Genomic DNA, 22899 nt, shown 5'->3' with positions numbered 1-22899 from the left:
CAAGACTATAGGGTTGTGTCCTTTGGTATATGGGAAAAGCAAATGTCACTGCCTAGAGTACACCTGTATTGTGAAAATTCATAGTTGAATTCCCTGCTCTAGCACTGGGTATTGGTCAAAACCACTCCCAAGATTAGTCAAAGCAATCTTCACATCTTTCTCACAAACTACCTGACCTCTCCTTGCATCCAGACAGCTGGAACAATACAGCTGGTGAAAAATATGGATTACCATGCTCCCACTCAAAAATAATTAACCAGAGACTCCAATCTGATGGACAGAAACCAAATGGGACCAAATAATTGGTAGCTAGAAAGAAATACACGGTTTGATGAAGTTAGTAGTCTGCCACTGGATCAAACATCTGCTGTGTTTTATTCTTTCAGGGCATATATTTTTAAAGATTTTTCCTTTACCAGGTAACTAGTTCAGAAGGAATCTTTTTATACCCATATTTTAAATGTGTTTCACTTTAGTCTTGGAAACCAGGCTGCTATTTTAACAGCTCCAGTTCATTAGGCAGCCCATTCCAAGAGTGTCTCACTGCCATGCCATTTTTATTGTAGATGACCCTGGTTTGTCCTGCTTCTGACTCGCAGAGGAATTTGATAGAAAATCTGAAGTTACAACACCAAAAGGTCTGCATTATTTTTAATCCTTTTAACTGTTGGGACACAGAATCAATAGCACATATACAAGAAAAATACTGTGGGTAGGTCCTTTTCTTCTGGAAAACTCTATGATGTGAAAATACTTCTTATTTTCTATAGACAGAGGATTTTATTTATTTATTTATTTTGCCTGGGGAGGGATGCTTTGTTTCTTTGCCGCCGTATTGTGAAAGAAAATCATGACGCACTCCCCAGTGCTTCAACTGCAGTCACGTGGGCCAGGACTCCATGTAAGGAGCTGCTTTGCCGAACGGGTGGTCCAGGAGCACACGCGCCGCTGCCACTTGTGTTTGCAAGGCCACCGCCAACAGAGGCCAAGTGCTCCTTCACAAGGAGCTTTGTTCCCTTTCCAGACAGCTACTCCTCTCATCTTTCCTGCATGGTTTGTGTAGGGAGTGACCAGCACACCCCGATCTGGTGTGCGGCTAATTTTCTTTTCGCTATCATTTTCCCTTAGGCTCGAGAACCCTGTGACTTGTTTGCTGTCTGTGGACACTGATGCACCAAAATCTGGGATCCTCTTCCACACTTTTTGCTGCTTGGCAGGATCCCCGGTAAATGCTGCAGACACTACAGTAGCTGATAGCATTTGGTGGCCTTTCGTACTGACATTTCAGCCTTTCACAAACTAGAACTGGCCTTATCTGTTGGCCACAGTGCCTGAGGCTTTTCTTCTTGCTGGCTTTTTCCTCCAGCTGCCTACCAGTATGCAGAGATTTCTGAACAGCAGGTTTCCTCTTCTGCAGCTGAAGAGTGGAGTCAGGGAGAATCAAAAAAATACCACAGATACAGAACAGTACCTATTTTCTCATATTATTAACAGAGTAGATTATTGATGCTTCTGATGAATTACGTCCAGGCTTGTCAAACAATAGGAATTATTTCCCTGCAAGGCAAAAAAAAAGTCAGATTTTTATTCATGTTTTAGTATTTCCATTGATTCAAAACATAGAAAAATCAATATACACGCACAGACACAAAACGTCATATCTTCTCGTAGTGAATAGAAGTGCAAACACGCTCTGCCAGCTCAGCTGTGGTGTTTGACACCACCCACACCTCAGTGGCCCCTTTTTGTCTGCATTTGTAGTCTGGGCAGTGGGTTTTGTTTCCCTGCTTGTTTCTCCTCCTCTGCCTTTCTCTTTCATCATTCAGCCGGAGAAAAAGAGAAAGAACTGGGGTGGGGAGAACAAGAGTGTATAACAGAAGTTGTCTATTACAAATCCAACTGGAACAAAAATTTTCTGCTGCAGATCACTTCAAAACAGATGTTTCTTTCATAATCATGCAATCAGGAGGAAAACGCAGAAAAAGGAAGTGATCGCATCCTCCTGAATGTTACGAGTTTTGTAGCATTCAAAAAGACACATTTTTTGTTTTGAAAGAATTGAAAATGTGTCAAGCTGCTCTAGCTATTAATCCACGCATCCAGCCTGAACTGGGATTGAAGTGATAAGCAGCTCGATATCAAGTCTGTACTGGTTTCTTGGCAATAGTTTAATGCTTATCTTGGACATGATTAATGAAAAATACTATTAAGAATAATCACTTTGCACCACACCCTGAGCTGACTTCCACCCTGTCCTGAGAAGCCGCTCTGTGCAGCAGCCAAGGTCTTATCCAGGCCCCTCAGGCAGCAACACCCTGGCAGGGCCCAACAAGGACCTCAGGAAGAGCAGTAGCCTCTCCTCTTCCAGCAAAAGTTTGATTTTTCCTGTATTTTTTTTCTTTTCCGTACATGCCAGTGAGATGCAGCCCTCCTGCAACCCACCAGGCAATACCCTGTTGCTCAGCTGCCCTGTACTTGCTGAGAGGGCTCTTTTGCAGCAGTGAACCTGGGCTGAAGAGGGCAATGAGGTGACATGACACCCAAAACCTGCTGCTTTGGTCTCCCAAGCAGCGAGGTTCCTATGAGCAGGTGCAGGTCAGTAGCAGCAAGGACTCTGGTGGTAATGTCAGCTGAGGAGCAGCAGTGCTGTGCCTTCTGCTCCTCTGCATCTGGTCCGTTCTGAAGCATTTAATGGTGATTACCCAGAATCAATTAATTAACTAATTAATTAAAAAGGTCTCCAGCTCTGCAAAACCATCTTCCAGTGTGCCAGTTAGATCCAGAGCATGGAGCTGGCATCGCATTTGGCATGGGGTGAGCCAGCCAGCAGCACCAATGAGATGGGGAGAGGGTGGCTGAGAGGCTCCACCAGCACAAAACCCACACTGGGGCCAGTCAGCACCGCTCAGACATAGGCGGGCAAGGGACTGGGCTGGATAGAAGCAGTGGGGAAAAATGGGGTTGTATGAGTGGATTGGGTGGAGACTATCCACCCAATAGATTGGGTGGGTTAAGTAAAAGGTGTATTTCATCCCTTGGGAAAATCAGCCTGCCCTCTCCTCATCCCCTCCAGAGCAAGCAGCAGGGAAAGGCAGGGCCTCTCCTGCCCCAATGAGCAGCCAGAGACTGCAGCCGTACCCCTTCAAACCCACAGCTATCAGGGTCTGCAGAAACTGGGCATTTTGGGGACCAGGAAGATCCACTGCCCACAGGTTTGGGGCCAGGAGTGGGGCTATGGTGCTGGGTGGGTTTCTACACCCTTCACAGTGTATGGAGAAAGGAGAGATTAGGGCACAGAGGCTAAATAAATCCTTTTACCTCTTGGTAGAAACCACTTCAAAAGCTTTCCTGTGCTTGGTCTGACTTTGATAGGGTGTTTTGGTCCATATTAGAAATTTTTAGAAATTATAACTTCTATAAAACTAACTAGGCTGTTCCATTAGGGCCACTGGCTCCATATTCTCATGTGGTTAATAGCGTTGCATAGAAGTGTCTTGTTACAAGGTTTGTGAAGGTCCCATTGGGTCATGAGGGCCAACCTGTCAGCAGCTAGCTCCATCAGACACCACTGCAATCAGTGCCCTGAAAATCCAAGCTGCTACTTCCACCTGGCACAGGCAGAGGACCTATAAGGCTACTGCAAACTTGGCCATTCACCACCTGACCACAATACCTACCTGTTGTGTTACTAAAAGGAAGGGAAAACAAATACAGTATTGACATTACCAGTTGAACCACCTCCTTAGAAGAGAGGCTGCTCTCAGAAGCACAGCCCCTCTCACAACATACAGAAATCCACAGTTTCCCAGCTGCCATTTCAGGCTAGCTCAGAGGTACGTGTACTCATTTTTTAAGCTTTGTTTTCAGTGCCATGAACAGGACCAAGTATTTCCTACACACATCATCTGTGCTTGGGACAGCCCAGCCCGAGCAAAAATGCTTGAGGGAACGAGGAGGCTCAGACCCTGGGGGCAAGTGCGAATGCCAGCAGCAAGCTGGAGGTGGGTATGATGGAGCAGCTCCCACTCTTTGAATAAAAAGTTGCTTTTATAACACTTCAAGGGCATGCAGGTGTGATATGCTGTAAGGAAACACAATTACACATGCTGTTCCTAAGGAAGGATAAACATTGCTTTACCTGTGCCTAAACTACACAAAAGCGCAAGGACAACACAGCCGTCAAGGCATCATTAATAGAAAAGAAACCCTGCTATCCATGTAGTGGGGTTTTTGTGCCAGAGCACAGGGTTTGCAGTGGGAAAGGTCTGGTTACCAGCCCAGAGGCTGAAGCCCTCTCCTTTCTGTGGGTCGCCATAGGGCAGTGCAGACTGAGGTGCCGGGAGATGGGAGTCTGGGTCTCTGCTCTTAAAATTACAAAGGAAAATTGAAGACCGAAGGCAGGCAATTAAAATATTAAAGATATTGAAGGATATGTGTTTTATGTATTATGTAATGAAGATAAAGACAGATTGCCGGCATTTAATTTTGGTACCATCCGGGGAATAGCTGGGCAGGGAGCAATGTGAACACAAATAGCGTTGAGGAGCTACTGGCAGGAAACAGTAGGAAGGGCTGATTTCTGCAGAGGGGGAAGGAGAACCTTACTGGCAATAGGAAATGCCAGGGATGAACTTCCGGATGTGGGAAGCAGTTAATACTGGTGTTTAGCTCTGGTATGGCTCTTTCCACCATCATATTTCAAAGAGCTTTATACTGGAGTGTACAGCCAGCTGTGAACATGGCACGATGTGGGGCTGTGTGGTGAACGCACTCGCTGGCGCACCAGCACTGCCCAGCCCCTCTCATTTGCAGTGCTGGCAGGGTTCATTACATCCCCCTTCCCTCTCAGCAGGGCTCATTATCCTCCTCTGTCTGTGCTGCGCCCTGTAGACAAACCCTAAATGTCACTATCTCCATTTTGCATGCAGGGACACACCGGAAGATGAAGCAACCTCTCACAAGGGTATGGAGTCGAGGAGAGACCACAGATCTCACAAGTGCCACAACTAACAAGCACCTGTGCTTGAAAGACCTGCCTTGCGCTGTTAGGATTGCCCTCCTCTGGCAGCCCCCCCGGAAAGCGAGGGGTGATTGCGGACCCCAGCATGCACCCCTGCAGCTCACCTGTCCCTTAATCCCATCAGACTGCAGTTAAATGCTGGAGGGGATAATAAAGGATGGATATGATGCACCTTCTTTTCCTTTAAAAAATGTGCTAGAAAATGGCTTGTCCACATGGTGTGAATGGTCCAGCCGGGGGGACAAGGAGTCTCAAAAGCCTGAGCCTGCTCCTCACTGCTCCCGCGGTGAGATACGGCCCAGGAGAGCCTCTCGCATCAATCAAAACATGACAGCTGGGGAGAGGAGAGGAGCAAAGCCTGGTGCCACTGCAGCAGCACACTACGTGCTGTACTGTCTGGGGCCAGGGTACAACAAGGGATTCCCCTTCAAGGTCTGCGTTCCCGGCCTCGAGCAGTTTCCTGCAGCAGCCTGCCAGGGCCATACCTGCACCCCAGCTGCTCCGGGCCCAGGAAAGGCGTAGTCCTATGCCTGGCATCCAGGCCAGGACAAGTAACCAGTAGTTTCTGTAACTTTCAAGTCTTCGGCCTAATGTGAACAGCTTTTGGGTGTGATTGAAGTAGTTTCTAAGCACATTCGAAACTTCTGGCAAGCTCCCACGTTAGCCCTGTCCCTTTCTCAAGTTTCTCTCCAGTGCCAGCACCATCAGGAAAAGGTATTCAAAAGCATGCAAGTCTTGCTGAAAAGCCCCATTTTTTAAGAGCAGCTTTAAAGACGAGCTGTTACGTCAGCTGGGGTGTTTTGGAAAGCTTCATGCTATCCCGCTTTCCATGGCATGAAACACTGCGGTGCACTTGCTTTTAAACAACGCTGTTTTCAAGGAACAAAACGGCAATGATTCCACCTGACAGTCTTTTCAGCACTGCTGTGAGAAGGGGAAACTGAGCCAAGAAAGCATCCGAGAAGTCAAGGAAAGCACTGTCGCAAGTCGCCAGGAATAAAGCAATGCTAAGGGTCTGGCTTCTGGTAAAATGCAGTTTTCTGCCACACTATTATTCCTTCCAAATCAGTTTTTACTAAGTGTCCAGCACGTGCCCTTTGCTTCAGCGACAGGATATCCTTCATTTGTCTGCACAAAGTGCAGATGAGCACTTCTTCGTGTTGTTTTCCAAGTCGGCTGATGGGAGGGTCAACAGGGGCCGAAGCAGCTGCACCAAGTAAAGGAAAGGTAACCATGGCAACCCAAGTTATCTGCATCCTCCATGTATTTCCTTCTCCCCACCCTACATCATATCTTTCCCACCCAAACCTCAAGCCAATAGAGCCAGTGACCAGCTGGCAGGATGGGGACTGCAGCAGGGTCTCCCGCGCCCAGCATGTCTTGCCGTGTTTTGGGGTTCACCGCTGCAGGCTGAGGTCATCAAAAAGAGATCGAAAGCATAGAGAGGGGTAACTTGCAAAAGGCAGAGCTCTCCGCTACTGTAGATGGGGCGCTGGATGTGTTGCCTTTGCTCCAGAGTTGCAGATTCGTTGATGCTGCTCCTGGTTTTGGCTCTGAGCTGTAACCCTTCCACAGCAGCAACAGCTTCTCCATCTGCGCCCCACATCAAACCCAGCTACAGTTTTGGCCGGACTTTCCTGGGACTTGATAAATGCAACGCCTGCATTGGGACATCCATTTGCAAGAAATTCTTTAAGGAAGAAATAAGGTCAGAAACTCAGCACAGTAATTTTTAAAGCATTCTGCATAGTAACTTGAAAGTTGCCTGTTAGTATTTCCAAGTACTTTAATGAACAGCAATGGAAAGAGTAACTTAGCACCTGGTTGCCACTACAGTGCCTAGTATTTTAATTAATGTCTATAAGCTGCTGCTTTGTCTCTGCTTTCTTTTAAAGCCACACAAACATGATCAGACTTCAGCCCTGAATTATAATTTGAAAGCAGGAGTAAAAGGTACAACTTTCTGCATAGAGAGAGGCTACAACACAATTCAAGGCAGTGATGGGGGAAGGGAAAAGGGAAGAAAGAAATCAGCTTGTTTAGATGTACTGGAAGTATTTTATTATGAGCAACTGAGTAAAGGCAGAGGGGGGTTAGCTTTGTATGCTTCCAACAGACTATGTTAACTACAAACATATAAACATGCTATATAATTTTGTACCAGGTGCAACAACACAAATGTGCAGAATTTCACGTGTGTATTAACTAAGATCAAAAGCAATCTAAACCTGCCTGAGGCATGAGGACTTTTGCACATCGGGTTACCTACACGCTCGAAAATAGAGAGGGCTAAATTATTAGTATGCTTTCGAAGGTTTCTGTGAGAACTTGAAGACAGAGGCAGAAATTTCATCTGCCTCAAAGTTGACAAGACATATGCTGCCCAAGTGGTCATTGGACCGATCCAATCAGTTTTAGGCTCAAAAGCAGAGCGTATCTGACGACAACAGGGAAAATGTTGCCAGAGTATTTGAGGATAAAGTTAAAGGCAGTGCTTGTCAGAGAAAGAGTTTATTGGGTCTGATATGATTTATAGAGCCATATGCACTTTCTTTTATAGATATAAAAGCCTGGGGGAGAAGAAATTATTATAGTTAAATTGTATTTTTAATGCTATAATGTGAGTAGTATAATATTGGACAAATCACAATTTTTATCTTAAACTATGCTATAAAATGGAGCATAGTAAAACCGTAATGGTTTGTCTGGAATGGACTTGTAATACCGAAGATCCATCCTTCCCTTGCTGCTGTTGGAAAAAGGCAACTTGTGGCTGTGCTAGGCCAGGGGACCCCTTGCTGTGGCACACCAGCGGTCCCAGTCCTTGGGGCTTTGCCCTCTTAGCTTTCTGTCTCCTCCGGCTCATGTCGAGGGCAACACCAGGGCATGCAGAAAGTAAGGTGCAGAGGCACTAAGAAGGGCCAGGCCAGAAATGCTGGATTTCTCCCAGTCCAGCCTGGGCTCCTGTCCCGAAAAGCAGGATGGATATGCAATCAGTTGTGTTCAGATGGCTGACACGGGCTGCTGTGGGTCTGCAGGCGCTGCGGGTGCGTTCGGGGTACAGGCTGCCCTACATTTTATTCTCTGCAGCAGGGTGGCATGGGAGCTGCCTCCTGCCCCATGTCCCAGCCTGCTGCAGCCCCTTTGCCACTCACCCATGCAGGGCTTTTGGGGACCCACCGCCGGGTAGAAAGCAGCTTCTGCACATGCAGCTTGTTGCAGGTGCACCGTTTCTGTTACTCCCACTCAGCCACTGGGGAGGCTGGGGCCGTGCAGCTTCCTTCAGTCCCGCCAAAAATAGCAGTAGCCTTCTGCAGCGAGCAATTGCCTCTGGTTGGCCGGTGGCCAGCTGCATGCTACACTGGGGTGCACAAAAGAGGTGCCACGTGAGCTAAAACTGGAGGCCCCCACGCTGGCTTTCCTTTCAGGGGACAGCAGGAAAAGGGTGCGGGTGTGCAGAGGGTCCGAGTGGGGTCTGGGAGGTCAGAGCCAAAAATGTGTGGGAGCACGAGGCTTCTGTCTCAGGAAGGCAGAGGGGCTTCCTAAACCAGAGACTTTTTTTCTCTCTCTTGGAAGCCTGCAGTTGGCTTCCCCCAAGTAGTGCAGCGCACAAATAAGGGATAACATACAGTTCTGCTCTGAGCGCTTTTGGAAAGGGTAGGTTTTAAAAATGTTCTCCTCAGCAGTCAGTCAGCTTCAGGCTTTTCTTTGCAGGGGTTAAACTTGTTCTCCCACTTGAGTTCTTGAACAGCTGGGATTTTTTGGCAAGTGGAAGCTTAAACTGGGGAAATTTCAGTGGCACTTACGCTCTTTGATCCACCCCCATGTACCTTTTCACATGTTCACAAAGGTGGATGGCACTTGATGCTTCTCTGTGTTAATCTTCATTAGAACATGCTTCATTAATTCTCCATCATTTCCGGGAGCTGTGACATGCATTCACACTTAACTAACGAGTAAGAAGATGTGGGTTTTGTTCCCAGAACGGCTGGTGACTCATCTTGTGCTCTAATGTTTGTTACTTCCCTTATCTTTGCCCAACTTTATCCATCTGTAAATGAGGATACCAAAGCCTGACTACCAACTGTCCTGAGAGCAGAGCGCAGCAAAAGTTTTCGTAAAATATTAGATTTTCAAAATACTGAGAAACAGAGCTGACCAAAACTATTTGCAGACTTGTGCCAACACTGGTGATGAGCTTTGGCTCAAAGTAATGGGAAGGAAGTCTGAAAAAGCTGGAATGCTTCAATTTGATTGGGTTTTATATGCCATTTCTTGATTTTTGGTTTTAAGACTTAACTTACTTAATTTTTTAAAAAATGTAAAACTCCAAATGCAAGCAAAATTATTTTGGCTGAAACAAAATACTTCATTTCATCCAGGAAAAAAGAAAAACAAGTTTGATTTTCTTCAACGTTTAGTTCTGAGTTGATCTAAAATCTGTAATCTGTGACTCAGTTGTTCACACAGATCTTACTGAAAGTCTTAATTAACGCACATTCAGGCCCTTAGCTAAAAGACTTCATACGAGAGTGAATTATTGTTGCAGTACAACTTGATGATGAATCTTGAAAGTATCTAGCAAGTGTGCCAGGCCAGCGCTGCGCTGCCCAGAAATGATGCCAAATACAGAATTGCTGCGGCCTGTGGCTAGTTCCCAGTCCCGTGTGGCTCTCCCCCGGGAGCTCTGCAGAGGAAATCACTCCATCTGCACTCAAATTAACGCTCAGCCCTGGATTTCACACGTCCACGCGCTGCTTGCATGAGGGAGGCGGCGCTTTCCTGGTATCTGCCTGACGTGAGCTCCCCTGAACACACACGCTTGAGCCCAATCACAAGGCACATTTGTGCTTAACTTAAAAAAAAAAAAGAAAGCAAGAGAAACCCAGCCCATAGCCATCTCTTCCCTGTACGTGCCTGGCACACTGCGCCTGCTTAGCGGATTAGGCACTGGGAGGGGTCATGATGCACAACAAATCACAGTGAGGCGTAGCAACTATTCTCTGCTTTTTGGCCCTAGCTCAAAACCAGACCAAAAAAAAACCCCAAAACCCTAAAAAGAAGGCATTTATTTTCATGTCAGATGCCCTAATCGTAGGAAAGCTTCAATTTCATATTGGGCAAAATGCCCAAATGACTGAAATGCCTGAACTCCCCAACCTGTTCATGCAAGGGGCTGGGCTCCTCCACTTCTGGTCAACCTGCATCTCCACGGCAAATCTTTTGAAGGAGGCATGTGGCTAGAGCCAAAAGCCAAAGCAGAGCAATGACCAGCATTTCAGGGAGACAGGCTTTCCCCTCCTGGGCACCCATACTTGCCTGGGAGCAGAGCTGCACAGGCTCTGTGATGGGGAAGGGAAGTGAGGCATTGCCTTCAAGAGAGGTTGTGAGGAGAAGGCTGGTCAGTCTCTGATCGCAGAGGGCAGCTAGTGTCGCCAAGTCAGTTCTTTGCCTGAAATCAGGGAAATTAGTCACCCTAAAATTTCTCTGTGCCAATTTCCCAACTGGAAGTCGAACAGAAAGATCACAGAATCATAGAAACATAGAATTGTTTAGGTTGGAAAAGACCTTCAAGATCAAGTCCAACCATTACCCTAGCACTGCCAAGTCCACCACTAAACCATGTCCCTAGGCACCACATCTACATGTCTTTTAAATAACTCCAGGGATGGTGACTCAACCATTTCCCTGGGCAGCCTGTTACAATGTTTGATAACTCCTTCAGTGAAGAAATTTTTTCTAATATCCAATCTAAACCTCCCCTGGTGCAACTTGAGGCCATTTCCTCTTGTCCTATTGCTTGTTACTTGGGAGAAGAGACCGACCCCCACCTCACTACAACCTCCTTTCAGGTAGTTGTAGATAGGAATAAGGCTTCCCCTCAGCCTCCTTTTCTCCAGGCTAAACAACCCAGTTCCCTCAGCCGCTCCTCATAAGACTTGTGCTCCAGACCCCTCACCTACTTCATTGCCCTTCTCTTGGCATGCTCCAGCACCTCAATATCTTTCTTGTAGTGAGGGGTCCAAAAGTGAACACAGTATTCAAGGTGGGGCATCACAAGTGCCAAGTACAGGGGGACTATCAGTTCCCTAGTCCTGCTGTCCACACTATTCCTGATAAAAGATTAGCTTCTCATACTAGATCAGCTTCAGCTTTCAGGTTTGCTAATGTCTTTTCATCTAACTCCAACTAGCTGATCCTGCAGGAAACCTCTTGCCTCTCCTGTTTCACTTCTGAGCTATTGGCTTTAATTTACGGTGAGATTAAATTAGGACATGCTTTCTTACGCTCTTGGGCAAGGAGGTTAGGGCAGGAGGTTTAAGAGGGAGTGAATGTGTGGCGTTGGCCAAACCAAAGGTCAGAGTTCAGCCACTTTCCAAGAGCAGGTTACAGACATACTTAGAAAACAGGCACCGTGCTCCTCAGCTCCTGCATGTGCGACGTGTGTGTGGGCAGGGCTGAGGGGGCTGCTGAAACAAAAAAAAATCGTCACAGCCTAATTACCCGGCCCATATGCTCCCCTCCTGCGCTTGTGTAGGGGGAGCAAATTAGTGCAAGATCTCCATGGCTACAGTGGCACCACACGCCCAGGGCACGTGTCCCCCCTGTCTCCCCCACCACACCCCAAACTCTGCCATTGCCTGGGGAGGTCGCTCATCCCAGCTGCTAAAACACAGCCAGCCACATAGGGGGGGAACTGTCGACCCCGCTACTGAGTAAAGCCACCACCACAAAAAAAAAAAAGGTCATTTTGATATTCCCAAATACATTTACTGTCAGGAGGTTTTGTTCTGTAGGGTCCCTTGAAGTGTCAAGTCCTCCTCTTTTGGGCCCCTTTCTCTAACGTTAAGGAAATTTAATAACGCCAGGGATACCCCATGAATCAAAACCCTGCAGCCCTCTCCCTTCCTTGCCTCTCTCTACGGGGCCCAAAAGACCCCGTTTGGGTGTTTCTCCCCTGGCCCCATGTCACTGTTCAGACAAGGGGTGGTTTAAGCGGGAAGCAAAGATGGACATTTTTTTCCAAAGCGTGTTTCCCTGGCTGACAGCTTCAGCCATCTCTCCTCACCCCGGTGCTCAGGGCTATGGCAAGAAAGCCCCCGGGGCTGGCGTGCGGCCGAGCGACCACGGTGGGCGCCGGTGCTTGCGTGTCTGTCCGTGTGGCTCGTTAACCCGCTCTCAGTGGGGCTCTCGTTTTGGTTTGGCAGGTTTGACACCTGGCTTTCTTCTCGTTTAAAGCTGCCCCCCAGCAACCTACTCAGCTACTCGGGCAACTACACCGACGATGCCAAGAGCTGGCGGCTGGTCGACATCACCCGGCTGACCTCCAAGTACCAGCACGACCGGGCCGACAAGCGCATCTGCACCTCCCTGCTGAAGACGAAGACCTGCAGCCTGGAGCGCGCCCTGCGCCGCACACACCGCTTCCAGAAGTGGCTGCGGGCCAAACGCCTCACCCCCGACCTGGTCCAGGGCTGCAGCCCACAGCACACATCCTCATGCCCCACAGTGGTGGGGAGAGCACGGAGAGGGAGCCCCAGTGACATGACACCCACCTGGGTGCCATGTAGTTTGGGGTAGAGGGGTAAAAAAGGGTCCGAAGGAGACATGGTTGCGACTTGCTGGGTTGAGGGCGAGTTTGGGCAATGGCCGGCCCTGTCCTTCCTGCCCTGGCCTAGTGGAGAGGGGGCAGCCCTGTCCTCCTCCCTTCTGAGTCTACCCGCCATGAGAAAGAGGCAAAATGAGGCCCCAACGGGAAGAAGAGCGCCAGAGGCCCAGGGCCAACAGCCATTGGCAACGCCATGGAGCAGCCTGGCCAAGGCTGGGGCTCGGCCCTGGGATCGTGGGCACCAGCTCCCGGCTCCTCATGCAGGCTGGGGCTGAAGGCCTGTGGAAAGCCATAGGGATATTTCTGATGGGATTTTTTCCAGTTTTTCATCATGTCTCAATGGTTATTTTGGGGGGGTTTTTTTGGTCACAAAGTTGTACCCAATAGAGCAGCCCGTGCATTGACAAGTGATTTTGCTCTGGGCCAGGGAATGGGGCAACTCAGCTTGGGCCCCTCTGCTTGTGGCCGGCACGGGTGGTCAGAGGCTTGATTCCTCATCCACCTGCTGTCTATAGCAAGTGATCTCAGGCACAAAGAAGCATGCTGCCCTTTCTGTCACAGTCCTGGAGTGTCACAGGCAAAGGCAGGACAGGCACGCAGGCAGACAGGCGGCCATGGCGTGGGGAGAAGGATGTGCAGGCAGGGCCAGAGGAGCAGAGCAGGCAGGCTCTAGAGGAGAGATGGTGAGTGAGTGCTGCCCACACCAAGGGATGCCACAGGCAGCCAGGGACTGTCACCTGGCACACCAGTGGGTTTTGCAGCAGCTGGCTTGCACCTGAGAGCAAAAGTCCCCTCCCCAAACACACTCACATCCTCCCATGTCACCCAAACAGCAGCGAAGCATTGCCATATCCACTGGCAAGGGGCAGGGGCCAGGGTAGAGGCTGGATATACTCTTAACAAGACCCTGAGAGGCAAAGAAGGATTATTCCAGTACTTCACCCTCCTTCCAAGAGAGAAGTGGCTGTGAAAAAGGGACGACTTTTTTTTCTTTCAAGGCAACTGCTTCCTCCTGCCTGCATGCTGCCACATCCGTTCAGCTTTGCTGAGTGTTAAAGATATGATGCTTTAGTTTTTCTGCTTCTGTTACCCCATGAAGCCGCACACCTGAAGAGTGAAAGCGGGACACCCCATGCTGCAGCAGCAATAGAGCTGGGGCTGGTGCCTGAGCTGCTCTGAGAAGGACTCATTCTAGTCACGGACAGCCCCCCCATGGCATGTCACCCTGAAGCCAGCACCGTCCTGGGGGCTGAGGAGCAGGATGACACGTGCCAGACAGGGAAAAATTCTTTGGAGCAAAGCTACGCAGTACTTTGTCTAGTAACCTCAGGAGAGGGGGCAAATATGCATCACTTCCCTTCAGAGCATCCCTCACCTGAGCTGGTGGGCTGTTGGTAGGGACACCTCCCAGAGTGGCTGGCAGCAGCTTCCCAGGCACCCACTGGCCATTGCTTGTCCCCCAAGGCAGCATTGCAGGGGGCTGCGGGAGGGCAAGGCAGAGTGCCAGGCCCCCCGTAATTGCTGGAGTGTCCACGGAGTTTGTGCAGAGCCATGGTGCCCCCCCCAGCAGTGTTATGTGAAACAGAAGAAGTCAAGAGCTTAAATTTGCTAAGCTGAGTGAAAAAGTAACTGGGGAAATGTAGCTCCGCAGTATCTCAGATCTGCTACAAAGTTAAGGCATTAGCTGAGCCCAAATCCTTCTCCTCCCTACACTGTCCTCTCTGAAATTGAATCCCTGGCTAAGCTGGCTGGGTCACACACACATGCACACACATATGCATGCACACATGCATACACAGGCACACACACATGCATGTGCACACACACGTGCACAAGCAGCACCATGCAGAGCCTCTGGCTGGGGTGCCCTGGCCTCGCACCTATCCAGTTTCTCCCACGCGCTTGAATTTCCCCATGCAGCAGTGGGAAGCTGAGCTGACCCCAGCTCCAGGGCACCTCTGAAGCCAGCTCCAGGGGCCAGCCTGGGGGGACGCACCCGGGGACAAATACACTGGGACATTTCAGCAAACCCTGCAGTTTTTTAGCTGGTGAGGGCACAGGAGGCTGCAGGGAGGCACAGACCTTTACACGCCTGCCTCAGGATTGTGTCGCTCATGTTTTCATCGCTCTTTGGTTCTGTAAGTCAAGTGGGGAAACCTAAACTGGGATATAAATCTCTTCTAACAGCATATAGGTTTGAATATACAGAGAAGCATAGCAATACAGAGGCCCTGGGTACTAACTCCCCCCCACTCTAAATTTCGGCAGCAATCGCTATTTAAGATCAGGCATGTGCTCTGCAAAATGACTGCTGGTCTCACAGTGATGTGAACTGAAAAACAGCCTGCAGCAACAACATTTCAGTCATACAGTGTGTGTGAGTTTGTACACGAGGCCCCCAGCCCCGTTGTGTGGGCTACCACAGGTTACAGGGTGACCCCCCCAAGCCATCCATCCCCACAGATCCCCTTCCTCTCTGCCCACCCCACCCACCCCCTTCAGAGCCAGAAGTCGCAGGGGCGCCTCTGGCTGCCACCCAACCCAGTGCTGCTGCCCTTCTGCCATGTTTGCTGGGGGGATGCATGTTGGTAACCCGGCATGAGCCATGGGAGAGGGGTTTCTTGGGGGTACCATATGTCCCTGCAAATACTTACCTGCAGCACTGGCCTTATTTCCCCCACATCTTTTTGGAGGTGTTAACAGCACACCACTGTTAGTGCTCAACATGATGCTCACCCTGTTTCACAAACCCGCAGTCACTCAGCCGTGTCTGTACTTCCCTCCCCACAGTTCTGCAGCACCAAGAAAAGCTAATGGGCTCGGGTAATTTTGTCTTATAGAGCAGAAAATTACGACAAACTGTAACGCGCTTGAATCAAAATGACAGACCATGAAGTAATGTTTTTTTGCTTTACACTGCCTGCCCTGCCTGACCCAACTATCAGCCGAGCTGCCTGCCACAGTGATTATTTCACCTGCCACAATGAAAATCTTTATTGGACCCAGCAAAGTCTTCAGTGTTAAAATTCAACCTGCCTTGGAGATGAGCAGGATTTAGCTGGGGCTCAGCCTGCGTGGTAGCCCCAGCCACCTGCTGCTTCGCCCAGGAGCCCATCACCTCAAACAGTACCTCATGCATTTTCTGTTCGAGGGGAAGAACAACAAAAAGAGCGAGTTAGTTTCAGCACAGATCACCCACAGGGCAAATTTACAGCCCTGCCTACAAAGCACAGCCTGGAAAATGCTGGAGGCAGACAGACGAAAGCAGTACCAAGGTGAAAAGCCAGCCATTTTCAGCCTCTCTCTCTAGGACGTACTGTTTGAAACTATTGACCCCCACCTCTGCCAGCCCTCAGTGGATGTGCCGGCACCGTGGTTATGTGGCCAGTAGGCATCACTTTGCTCACAGCATATGGGCAGCAGCTCACTGGTCTGGCAGCCAGTCCATCTGAGGGAAGGGTGGGCTTTAGCAGGGTCCCAGAGCCACCTCCCAGACCTGCTTCCTCTTTGACCCTGCACCTCACCATCAGGGACATGCTTCGGTAAACCTGCTGGCACCACCTGCACCCAATCCCCCGCTGGAGGAGGATGATAGCAGCAGTGCCTGCAGTGGGGACGAGCCCCGAAGCTTCACAGGGTGACTTCAGTTTCTCTCTTTTGGGGGTGAACAAAACCCTTGGATTCAAACAGCCAGGAGCTGCAGGTGCTTTGACACCTACATCCAAATGTTTCCTCCTGGATCTCACCCCAAATTTGGTTGTTGGTGAAGCTGCACCCTGGCAGCGGTGTGTGGGGCAGGAGGTAGTGGTGCTCCTGAGCTGTGCCATCCCTCCTCAGGCTGGCTGAAGAGAAAGCGGAGTGAGGAAAAGCTGTTTTCCAGAAGTCATCTTTACGTCAGAGTGAAATCTGGGTGCTTCCGCACTAGATATGCACATATATGTATGCATGAGTGTTTAAAACACATCACATACTGGACAGTAGGTAAAAAGAAGTCACAGTTGAGTGTAGGTAGCCATTGCAGGAACTACTCATTATCAGATATAAAAATGTGGCAATTTAATCAAAGTAAATAAGAAGCTTTCCGTATCAATCACAAACAAGACATCAGGCTGCCTTCAAGTCACACTGCAAAGGACTTCAGAAATTCTCCAATAAATCAGTATCTCCAGTGTTCCAAGTGCTTGTTCATCAGATTTGTCTTCCGTCGACATTTTTTTGTCTGACAGTTGTACAACTTCAGCTCCTTTTCTGCTGTAGGGATGTTTCCATCGTTCACCCGGAAGGGGAGGCCCCGCTCTGCCAGAACGCTTGAGCAGGTGTTGAAGTATATGCATTTGAATAGCTCTGACCCCACTGCCCAGCTTTGGTAGATTGAGACTTCATTAAATCATAGGAAGCTGCACTGATGGTTGATATAAACATGTCAGCACCCAGCCCTGCTCCTCTGCTTCAGCACTGCCCCTGGTGTGCCTGCAATGGTTCCTTGGGAAACGAGCAGCCATGACCACCATGTGCAGCGCATGTCCATGTCTGTGTTAATAGGATGAGCTCTGACCGTGGAAAAAATCCTAATTGCAACTTTCATGCATTCTCTGCCACCATGATTTTTGTTCCTACTGTATACTCTTAAGGGTCTCAGCTTTTGCATTGCAACTCCTGGAGGCAGCAAGGCTTTCTAACTTTGGCTGCAAATATTTGCATACACGCTGAGCTGTAAGAGACTTTCTCCACAGTTTATCTCTTCTTTAAGGCAGCTCTGTTCTGCTCAGTTTTTCTCACTTCTCCTCCAAAGGGAAAGTGACAGAGTCAGCCACAATGTGCCTGCAAGTGCTGCGAGACAGAAACCCGTAGCCATCCCTTCCCCCTCCTTCTATGGTTTTAGATAATTACTTGAAAAAACATTTCCTTGATAAGGCTGCACCAGAAGAGATGGGTGTATGAAGACTTGTAACTAGAACTGGGGAGAATTATTTTTGACAAATGTTTTATTCTCTTGGGAAAAAAAATGGTGAAACAACACTCCAGTTAGGGTTGAGTTTTTCAAGTAGTTTTGACCAGCTATTGGCATTCAGGGCTTGTTTCATGCAACTGATGGCCAAGGAGGGAGCAGTTGGGACCTCACTGAGGATGGCAGGGAGGCAGAGGAGGGCACGTGGAAGGTCCGATCCCCCCTTTCCACTTCCAACTGCAAGAGCGGCACACTCTTCCTTTCCTCATTTCTTCATTTCTTCATCATGGCTGGGTAATTAAGTGTTATGCCAAATGAACAGCTCGCACAGGAAGGGTTGAGAGAGACCTACCTCAGAGTTACCAAATGACTTGAGGAGATCCTGAGTCAAATCTTTGCTCCCAGCATGAAGAATGGCAGGGAGCAATGTGAGCTCCACTGCCCTTTCCTCTGAAGCACATCTCCCAGCCATCGAATTAGAAAGAAAACCCAAAAGAGTAAATTTGGCTACTCAGATAATTTGGAAGAAAAAGACTTATCAAAAACCCAATTCCCTTCCCCAGCAGAGACATGGCAGGGCAGTGTTTCTGCATCACTATGGGCAACTCTCCATACATCCACTCTCCTTTGCTATTAAGGGTGACTGACTTCAAAAGAAAGGTCTTTTTTTGACTACGAACATATAAATTTCTATGTCATTTATCCCAGCCATAGATTGCTTGTTGCAATTTTACAAGCCAAACCTCCAAATCTGAAAGGTGAAATACAGTGATGATTGACTCCATTAGCCCAACATTTCTTTATTTGTTGCTGGTATTTACAAAAATTATGTACAGGCTATTAAAATTTGGGTTTGATAGTTAATGTGCAAACTGATTGGAGAGAGAATATATCCTGTGCTTGTATCCACATACAGTGTTTATTTACACTTTTAAGGCATATTTACTGACCTTAGCAAATAGTATTTCCAAGAAAGCCGCTCACAGGCTAAGCAAATAGCGAAGCAATCCGAAGACATTATTTAACGAGGGAAGTGACTCACCGGCTTAACGATGGGGAGGCCTCCACCAGTGAGCCAGGCTGCCAGGGCTGGAAGCTCGGGCAGAGAGACTATGCCTGCCAACATGGAGCAACCAGGTACCGCTCAGCCGTAGGGAAATGAGGTCCGCAGCATCCACACCTATGCCACGAAGACTGGGTGCTATTTTGGATACCTGAGTTGTGAACAGGCATTTTTGGATGGCGCATTTCTTTCCTAGGAAGGGTTTGCTGTAGAGTTCCCCCCGTGTGCCTGTACCCATCAGCAGCTGTGCCACAGGGGGCAGAGGTGCAGGGGGCAGAGCACAGAGATGCCTGTACCCCTAGCGTGGGCCAAGCACATTACGACATCTCAGTCTGGAAAATAAACATCTTTGTCATGTTTTCCCCTCTCGCCAGGGCCTGTCTAGCCCAATGTTGCGCTGCCCATCACAGCGTCTCCTGGACAGGATTGTGCGGCGCTATGCTGAGGTGCCAGATGCTGGCAGCATCTACATGGATCACCTCACCGACCGGGACAAACTGCGCCTGCTGTACACGCTGTCAGTGAATTCACACCCCATCTTGTTACAGGTACATACTCCCGCTCCTCAGCTTGAAATGCCACCCCACAGCCCCTTGCAAGCAAACCCTCGCGCAAGTTGCCTGCCGGCCCCCAGCTGCAGAGGAGTCCCAGCCCTGGCCTTTGGCAAGCTCCCTAGCCTTCATAAAGTATATTTCCTCTATGGGGTTGGATGTCTGAAGCCAGGCAGGCTCCTGCGGTGCTCCTTGCATCAGCCTGCGAAGTTGTGGCGAGATACGGATGCCCAGCCCCTTAAATAAATCAGAACCCAGACGGGTTATTGCGCTAGCACACTGTGAAAGCCAGGGTTTTACACGTCCTCAGTACTTCACAGTGTTATGTTTGCATTGCTAATATATTACTTAAAATCACAGCCTGTTTATAAAAGAGAAAGTGCATGCTTTAGTGTGGGAGGACCAAGATGTAGTGTTGAGGTTGAACATGGACTGGAGGAGCACTGATTTCCAGGCTCCATGTGCCAGCACTGATTTTTCTATTTGCATGCCACTGGTGAGTATCTCTGTGGCAAAGTGCAGCTTTGCAGAGGTGTTTGGTGGAATCCCAAGTACAACTGAGCTCTGACTTTGAAGGCAGAGAGCTGGGAGGCCTCACATATCTCTCCCGGTCCCCCGCTGACACACCTGGCAAGTGGCTCTTCTCTTTCCTAACACATATCTCCTAGGGAGTATCCTCACCCTTACCCACCACCACCCCACCTTTAGTCCTCATTGCTGTTTCTTTCAACCCTTCAAGATTCATAGAATCATAGAATGGTTTAGGTTGGAAAGGACCTTGAAGATCATCGAGTTTCAACCCCCCTGCCATAGGCAGGGACACCTCCCACTAGTCCAGGTTGCCCAAGGCCACGTCCAGCCTGGCCTTGAACACCTCCAGGGAGGTGTTTCTTCCACAAAGAAGAGAGGCAGCGGCAGTACCTGTCTCCTGCCCCAGGCCACCGCTGCCCTCAGCAGCTCACAGGGCTCTGCCCGGTCCCAGGGAAGGTGAATGGTGCTCTGGGAATCTCCTGCAGGTCTTTCAGCCAGCCCGGCCACAGCTCTCTGGGGCACGAGGCTGCAGCTCTCAGCACTGTAAAGATAGGGGAATGCAGCTTGCAGGGGTGAGAAAAATATGCCGAAGAGAAATGACTTGATTTTACGTGGATGCTGAAATGCCTTCACAACAGAAGGGACAAGCAACCTTAAATGTGAAACTGGACGAGTTCATAGCCCCCACCTCAGCCGGGCCTAAGGGTGCTGGGGAGACAGAAAAGTTATAAAGCAAACGGCAGAACATTTCGTGTTGGTGCAGCTCAGCAGTCATGCGGTTTGGTTTCTACCTGGGATAACCGCCCTGCTAGCACAAGCTGCAGTGATGCAGGGAGCCCAGCCCAGGTGTCCCCACTGTAACACACACCCAGCACTTCTGTCCCTGAGACTGCAAAGTCTCTTACGAAACAGCCAGGCAGTTCTTCCAAATTAATGAAAACCCACCTCACTGTGATTTCAGCTATGCAGCGCTCATGAGGGATCCATCAAAAGATCCATAAAGACACCTAAAATTAGCTCTTCTGCACCTAAAATTTTCATGAATTTGAAATCTATTATTGTATTGGACTTTCCAGTTAGTATCCCTCATGGAATAGGTCTTGAAATATCTGATTCTTCTTCCCTAATTAAAAAAAGAAGGAAAAAAAAAGCAGCATAGCTACTCCAGGATGGAGCAGCACCATCCCTGGCTGCTGGGGCAGGCTGGGGTGAGGAAGGGTGGCGGGCTGCTTTAGAAAGCAAAAGACGATACCAGCATTGATGCTTGAAGCCAGCCAGGGCACTTGAAAGTCCTCTGGGAGGGAGGTGGGTCCACGGGCAGAGCGCAGTGGCCAGAGGGCAGGAGCGATCTCCCCATTTCCACTCTCCCCGGCAGATCTTCCCCGACGTGGAGGGATGGCCCTTCCCGCGGTACCTGGGCCCCTGTGGGTGGCTGGTGGTCAGTGCCAGCACCCGGCCCCTGCGCGACTTCTACGGGGCAGCCCCCGAGGTGGCCGCCGACCTGGCCCTCCAGCTCCTCGCTGTCCTCCGCTCCATGGGCACCAATGACCTCAACTATTTCTTCTACTTCACCCACGTGGACGCTGGCACCTTCGGTGTGTTTAGCAATGGGCATCTGTTCATCCGGGATGCCAGCACGCTGGGAATCATCGACAAGGAGGAAGGTACTCAGCAGGCTCTGGGGCTGCGCATCTGTTGCAGGAGGGCTTAGCGAGACAGGGGAAACAAATCTTTCACCTGCTACACTCGGCTCTGCTGCTTATTTTTTTTTTAACCAACCAAACGTTACTTGCTAAATTAAATAATGAAAAGTTCACAGAGAGATTTGCCGACAGCAAAAGCATCAGCAGCTCCTGTCACCCTGGTTCGGAGCTGGGAAGACAACAGGAGGATTTTTGTGTGGTCAGTGGTTTGCTGATAGATTGTGGGTGCTTACATCCTGCCCGGCCCCCTCGGGGGCTGGCAGCAGCATTCAGCATGCACAGTGCTGAACGCTTTCATCTGAAGTCCTCCTAAATCACCCCTTTTAAAACTTTTGCCACACAAATGTCAATATTTGCAAGTAGAATTTTCATAACTTCATTTGTTTTAAGTGTTGGGTCAAATCAGACTCTTTTTGGGTGCATTTGCCACAGTAACAAATCATCATCATTATTACAAAAACAAAATCCCCCTTTTGTCGTTTTTGCATAAAATCAAGGGTTACTATTCACTTTTCACAGGTTACATTAGTCTGCTCCTGGAAGTAGAGCTAGTCAAAGACCATTTCTCCAATAATTTAACAATTTCATTTTGAATGTTCAAATTTTCAAAAGGCCTTTGCTCAGCTCACACATTCAGCTGAATAGATCTCAAATATTCAGAAGCAGCTGTCAGAGAATTTTCCACTGGGTTTCTTTTTCTTGTCCCAACAGCTATTACTGTTGACTTGACTCCAGCTAGATGAGCTGTTGGTGCAATTTAATGATTTGGGGTAACATGGAAAAATTATGGGTTTGGCTATTTGCGGTAGTTTTTGTAGGAACTCCGTGGTATAGGTTAGTACTCCAGTTCTAATTTTTTCTTCTAATTTTTTTCTGCACCAGTTTGACTTGACAGGCTCCTCTCCAATTCCTGTGTCAGGCTGTTCTGCAGAGCTCTGTCATTCAGAAAAATATATATTTCAGGAGTGAGAAAATTGGCCTATAGACAGCTACAGCACAGAGTACTTTGTGGTGAGACAGCAGTATCCTTTAGATAGTAACAAACCTCACATTAATACAGAGGTACAGACATATGTGATTATCCAAGATTTCACTCCCGTGCTTCTAACAAGTGGTTTAATTGTCTCTAATAGGGAGCCAGCTGATTGACGGCCAACAGGAGTATAAAGATATATTTAGCTGTTTGACTGTGGACTGCCAGTCTGCATTTGTGTCCTGTAACTCCATCAGAGAGAAGCACAGCCTCGTCATGGTGTGTCAAGAGCTTTTGCCTAAGCTCCTGAAGGGGAAATTCCTGCAACCCGTGCAGGAGAAAATAGACAGCTTCCTGCAGCACTGCACCGATGGCCTTGCCGATGACCAGGGTGTCAATGAGGCAGTTGCAGAGCTGGCAGAGATCCTGAAGCCTCTGCGGTCATGTGATTCCCGTTTTGCCTACCGCTACCCTGACTGCAAATACAGTGACAAATACTGA

General features: G+C 48.9%; 1 protein-coding gene across 1 annotated transcript; it reads left to right on the top strand.

Moving 5' to 3' along the window:
• The first annotated feature begins 6504 nt into the window (after positions 1-6504).
• LOC104293761 (chromosome unknown open reading frame, human CXorf36) lies at positions 6505-22899 on the top strand. The gene is made up of 6 exons (XM_009893289.1): positions 6505-6728; positions 12229-12487; positions 16327-16332; positions 19015-19188; positions 21098-21386; positions 22559-22899. Exons 1-6 carry the CDS (start codon positions 6505-6507, stop codon positions 22897-22899), a joined length of 1293 nt encoding a protein of 430 aa, XP_009891591.1.

This window comes from Charadrius vociferus, unplaced genomic scaffold, assembly GCF_000708025.1.
Source record: "Charadrius vociferus isolate BGI_N301 unplaced genomic scaffold, ASM70802v2 scaffold209, whole genome shotgun sequence".
In the NCBI taxonomy this organism is placed as follows: Eukaryota; Metazoa; Chordata; class Aves; order Charadriiformes; family Charadriidae; genus Charadrius; species Charadrius vociferus.
Note: the sequence above shows the minus strand (reverse complement) of the source record. Positions and strands in the feature narration are given on the sequence as shown.